The 6,192-nt window shown below is 50.6% G+C and overlaps 1 protein-coding gene across 6 annotated transcripts in view; it reads left to right on the forward strand.

The window, feature by feature from the left end:
• The first annotated feature begins 1,291 nt into the window (after positions 1–1,291).
• LOC141085113 (chloride channel protein ClC-Kb-like) overlaps positions 1,292–6,192 on the forward strand; it is an 83,316-nt gene continuing 78,415 nt past the window's right edge. For 3 of the 6 annotated variants that reach the window (XM_073570223.1, XM_073570224.1, XM_073570221.1), the window contains exon 1: positions 5,451–5,548. Coding sequence is in view for 1 of the 6 variants with exons in the window: in XM_073570225.1 (XP_073426326.1) it covers positions 1,404–1,440 (37 nt within the window). In the remaining 5 variants the exon portion in view is untranslated. Of the gene's footprint in view, positions 1,441–5,450; positions 5,549–6,192 lie in introns of those variants that run through there. The other 3 variants (XM_073570225.1, XM_073570222.1, XM_073570226.1) reach the window with 3 other exon arrangements.

The raw sequence follows: 6,192 nt of genomic DNA on the forward strand, positions 1-6,192 counted from the left end.
ATATAGAGGGCTGTCAGATGTATATAGAGGGCTGTCAGATGTACATAGAGGGCTGTCAGATGTACATAGAGGGCTGTCAGATGTATATAGAGGGTTGTCAGATGTATATAGAGGGTTGTCAGATGTATATAGAGGGCTGTCAGATGTATATAGAGGGCTGTCAGATGTATATAGAGGGCTGTCAGATGTATATAGAGGGTTGTCAGATGTATATAGAGGGCTGTCAGATGTACATAGAGGGTTGTCAGATGTACATAGAGGGCTGTCAGATGTATATAGAGGGTTGTCAGATGTATATAGAGGGTTGTCAGATGTATATAGAGGGCTGTCAGATGTATATAGAGGGCTGTCAGATGTATATAGAGGGTTGTCAGATGTATATAGAGGGCTGTCAGATGTATATAGAGGGCTGTCAGATGTATATAGAGGGTTGTCAGATGTATATAGAGGGTTGTCAGATGTATATAGAGGGCTGTCAGATGTATATAGAGGGCTGTCAGATGTATATAGAGGGTTGTCAGATGTATATAGAGGGCTGTCAGATGTATATAGAGGGCTGTCAGATGTATATAGAGGGTTGTCAGATGTATATAGAGGGCTGTCAGATGATTATGCAGGGTTGTCACTCAGGACTCTGGAAGGGCTGAGTGACACGCACAGTGGTGGTTGTAGTGGGACCATACTGGTAGTTCCAGGACTTCCCAGTTGGGCCTGCTGATGGCGCCTGCTCTCCCATCAGTCTGGTTTGGCAGCTGGAGGGTTAGGGCCGGGTGGGACAGCAGCGGCTCAGCGGTGCCCCCTCCCCTCCTCCATCCTGTTACATTGTTACCTATTATGGAAACTGTGAGCTGACTGATCCCAGAACTGACCAGGCACTGGCCGGCGGCGGCGGCAGGGTCACGATGCGACATTTCCCAGTGACCCCCCGATCCCGATCATGTTGGGCGATGCTAAATAAACCCCATTGTCAACAGCAAATCCCCTTGTGTTCCTTGTTTACAGTCTGTTACCATGGAAACCTATAACTCTGCGTAGGAGCTGCAGCCACAAATCTGCGAGGAACTACAGACATTCTCCCTATGGAAATCAATGCAGTTTACCGGCTGGAGAGCCGATCTCCCCAAATGTGAACGCGAGAATCTGCCACAGCTGCTGCAGAACCACTTTGAGAGGAGACAACATATATTCTGTGCTGGAAAGTGGAGAACTACTGGAAAAGCTGCAATAAATTCACTGCGAGGGCTGTGACCCCGCAAAGGCCGTAAAACGACGCAAGAACGTAACGAGCTGTTGTCACAGAAACATTGTGATCACGTGGAGGAGCCGTCACGTGACCCCGGCAGACAGGGCAGCGCTGAGACTTGTAGTGAGCGAGCCCTGAAGGCCAAGCTGTCTGGACGTACATGGCGGTGTCTGCGGGGACAGAGGAACAGCTGCAATGTAATAATGAGTCACAGGCTGACATCACCCTGTGCCCAAATATCATGGCTGCAGCGCAATAATCTGCAGGATGTATCACTGTCATGGCCAGCTGGCAAATGCCGGAAGGCCTGTCTGGTGGTGGGCCGCCTTGTCTGCCGTGTTGGTAACAGAATCGGTGTTCAATCTCAAGACACCCATACACTTAAAGGCGCCTTCACACTTAGCGATGCACCAGCGATCACGATATGACGCGTTCAGGATCGCTGGTACATCGCTAAGTGGTCGCTAGTGAGCTGCCACACAGGCAGATCTCACCAGCGACATCGCAGGGGACGGGGGTCGCTACTTACCTGTCAGACACGGCGAGGGTGTCTGTCTTCCGCCTGCGTCCATGGCTCGCTCGTCGGCACCACCTGGAAGCCCACAACGAGGAATGGACCAGGCCGATCTCGTGCGATCAGTGATAGCCAGCGGGGGGGCCGGTCGGAGGTAAGTATCACATGCAGCGATATCACTATGTGTAACAGGCCCTTAAGAGTTGTGACAGAGGTATCATTACAAATATTGGTCTTGTAGTAAATATTGCTTTCCTCCCTACCCAGTAATATTACTAGTAATATATCCCATCTGGTGCTTGGGGACGGGGACAGCATGGGCCTGTGTGCTTTCAAATGCCAGGGCTGAATTTTATCCCCAGTATCTGTCACTGTGTATCTGTCAGGAGGTGGCGGAGCGATGCTCTGCAGAGAGGTCAGTGGTGTAATAATCTGCAGGATATATCACTATGTATCTGTCAGGAGGTGGAGGAGTGATGCTCTGCAGAGGTCAGTGGTGTAATAATCTGCAGGATATATCGCTATGTATCTGTCAGGAGGTGAGGAGCGATGCTCTGCAGAGAGGTCAGTGGTGTAATAATCTGCAGGATATATCACTGTATCTGTCAGGAGGTGGAGGAGTGATGCTCTGCAGAGAGGACAGTGGTGTAATAATCTGTAGGATATATCACTATGTATCTGTCAGGAGGTGGAGGAGCGATGCTCTGCAGAGAGGTCAGTGGTGTAATAATCTGCAGGATATATCGCTATGTATCTGTCAGGAGGTGAGGAGCGATGCTCTGCAGAGAGGTCAGTGGTGTAATAATCTGCAGGATATATCACTATGTATCTGTCAGGAGGTGGAGGAGCGATGCTCTGCAGAGAGGTCAGTGGTGTAATAATCTGTAGGATATATCACTATGTATCTGTCAGGAGGTGGAGGAGCGATGCTCTGCAGAGAGGTCAGTGGTGTAATAATCTGCAGGATATATCGCTATGTATCTGTCAGGAGGTGAGGAGCGATGCTCTGCAGAGAGGTCAGTGGTGTAATAATCTGCAGGATATATCACTATGTATCTGTCAGGAGGTGGAGGAGCGATGCTCTGCAGAGAGGTCAGTGGTGTAATAATCTGCAGGATATATCACTGTATCTGTCAGGAGGTGGAGGAGTGATGCTCTGCAGAGAGGTCAGTGGTGTAATAATCTGCAGGATATATCACTGTATCTGTCAGGAGATGGAGGAGCGATGCTCTGCAGAGAGGTCAGTGGTGTAATAATCTGCAGCATATATCACTATGTATCTGTCAGGAGGTGGAGGAGCGATGCTCTGCAGAGAGGTCAGTGGTGTAATAATCTGCAGGATATATCACTGTATCTGTCAGGAGATGGAGTGATGCTCTGCAGAGAGGTCAGTGGTGTAATAATCTGCAGGATATATCACTATGTATCTGTCAGGAGGTGGAGCGATGCGATGCTCTGCAGAGAGGTCAGTGGTGTAATAATCTGCAGGATATATCACTGTATCTGTCAGGAGATGGAGTGATGCTCTGCAGAGAGGTCAGTGGTGTAATAATCTGCAGGATATATCACTATGTATCTGTCAGGAGGTGGAGCGATGCGATGCTCTGCAGAGAGGTCAGTGGTGTAATAATCTGCAGGATATATCACTATCTGTCAGGAGGTGGAGGAGAGATGCTCTGCAGGGAGGTCAGTGGTGTAATAATCTGCAGGATATATCGCTATGTATCTGTCAGGAGGTGGAGGAGCGATGCTCTGCAGAGAGGTCAGTGGTGTAATAATCTGCAGGATATATCACTGTATCTGTCAGGAGGTGGAGGAGTGATGCTCTGCAGAGAGGTCAGTGGTGTAATAATCTGCAGGATATATCACTATGTATCTGTCAGGAGGTGGAGCGATGCGATGCTCTGCAGAGAGGTCAGTGGTGTAATCTACAGGATATATCACTATCTGTCAGGAGGTGGAGGAGCGATGCTCTGCAGAGAGGTCAGTGGTGTAATCTGCAGGATATATCACTATCAGGAGGTGGAGGAGCGATGCTCTGCAGAGGTCAGTGGTGTAATAATCTGCAGGATATGTCAGGAGGTGGAGGAGCGATCCTCTTCAGAGAGGTCAGTGGTGTAATAATCTGCAGGATATATCACTGTGTATCTGTCAGGAGGTGGAGGAGTGATGCTCTGCAGAGAGGTCAGTGGTGTAATAATCTGCAGGATATGTCAGGAGGTGGAGGAGCGATGCTCTGCAGAGAGGGCAGTGGTGTAATAATCTGCAGGATATATCACTATGTATCTGTCAGGAGGTGGAGGAGCGATGCTCTGCAGAGAGGTCAGTGGTGTAATAATCTGCAGATCCCTTCTCTCCTCTTCCTCAGGTGTCACTTTGTTGTCAGTTCACTTTTATGAACTATTGTCACAACACAGGAGACTTATTGCCACAACAGCCGGGGGAGGGGTCTGGGGCAGCTGATGGCGGTGAGAGGTCGGGTGTTTGTGGATTTATCATTAGTCGCCTCCGTTATCTCTTCAATAATAAGGACAATTCTTTGTAGATTTGTGGTTTTCATCCTGGGACAATTCTGAGCGTTGGGGATGAAAATAATCTCTGCAGAATAATCAATGGGGAAAACCCGAATGTGGAGATGTCAGATCTGAGGTCAGAAGACCCTGTGCCCTGGAGCCTCCCCTGAATAACACAGAGTGTCAACGTCCCCAATCTTACCCCCAGAATAACATGGAGGGTCAGTGCCCCCCAATCTTACCCCCAGAATAACACGGAGGGTCAGCGCCCCCAATCTACCCCCAGAATAACACGGAGGGTCAGCGCCCCCAATCTACTCCCAGAATAACACGGAGGGTCAGTGCCCCCCAATCTACTCCCAGAATAACACGGAGGGTCAGTGCCCCCCAATCTACCCCCAGAATAACACGGAGGGTCAGTGCCCCCCAATCTACCCCCAGAATAACACGGAGGGTCAGCGCCCCCAATCTACCCCCAGAATAACACGGAGGGTCAGCGCCCCCAATCTACCCCCAGAATAACACGGAGGGTCAGCGCCCCCAATCTACTCCCAGAATAACACGGAGGGTCAGCGCCCCCAATCTACCCCCAGAATAACACGGAGGGTCAGCACCCCCAATCTACCCCCAGAATAACACGGAGGGTCAGTGCCCCCTATCTACCCCTCAGGATAACACGGAGGGTCAGTGCCCACAATCTACTCCCAGAATAACACGGAGGGTCAGTGCCCACAATCTACTCCCAGAATAACACGGAGGGTCAGCACCCCCAATCTACCCCCAGACTAACACGGAGGGTCAGTGCCCCCCAATCTACCCCCAGAATAACACAGAGGGTCAGCGCCCCCAATCTACCCCCAGAATAACACGGAGGGTCAGCGCCCCCAATCTACCCCCAGAATAACACGGAGGGTCAACGTCCCCAATCTACTCCCAGAATAACACGGAGGGTCAGTGCCCCCAATCTACTCCCAGAATAACACGGAGGGTCAGCGCCCCCAATCTACCCCCAGAATAACACGGAGGGTCAGTGCCCCCAATCCCACAGTCGGTGGCCCTGATACCCCCAGCAGTTAGCTGGGCGAGGTTTCTACCCCTCCTGCTCATGGGATGAAGGTGACTGATCTGGAATTCTCCTCGGGGCGGTTCCACCTGAATTCTCAAGGACGCAGTAATATTGTGAATAATCCCGGGTGGCAGCAGGAGGAGGAGGCATCTGTGCAGGGTCCTGCAGTCCTCAGAGGGCAGCACCACTCCACCTGGACAGCACCTGCACAGGTGAGTCCTGAACCTGGGACCGTCCCTGCTGAGGGACCGGGGTGGGAGATTAGATCTGCCATTCAGAAGTCTGGGAAAGTTGGAGGGAAATTCCTTCAGAACATTAATGGAAGGGTAGGGGCCCCCATCATCAGCCATGCTTCATCATTGTAGCGTCCCTTCATAAACAGCCTGCTGATCATGACATGCACTAATGCAGCTGAACTATGATTGCAGCTCTGGATGTGACTGGTGTATGAGATTGTAATTCGTGATCAGTAGCAAAGAAATCATGCGTCCAGAGGGAGTGACACACATCCTCCATCCCTGGGGGGACATTTGTATTCATGTCTGGAGCTTGTAGAAGGGTCTCTGGCCTCTGAGGCTTGTTGTGTTATCAGCGATTATTAATAGCACGAAGCGAAGAATGTGTCAGATTAATAATGGCAGAACGGCGATAAAATAGGCGATGACGGAACGAGGATCAGATACAGACAGTGACAGGAGTCTGAGCCGGAGCACGGTGACCTTCACAAGTGTCCCCACCAATCCGAAACTGTATATATGGACACGGCGCACGACTACTACTCTTATCCTCTGTTACTCTGTATACACTGCACAGTACCACTCCTCCTGTCCTGTATACACTGCTCAGTACCATTCCT

This window comes from Dendrobates tinctorius, unplaced genomic scaffold (genome assembly GCF_039654945.1).
Source record: "Dendrobates tinctorius isolate UK_male_01 unplaced genomic scaffold, ASM3965494v1 ptg000028l, whole genome shotgun sequence".
Lineage (NCBI taxonomy): Eukaryota > Metazoa > Chordata > Amphibia > Anura > Dendrobatidae > Dendrobates > Dendrobates tinctorius.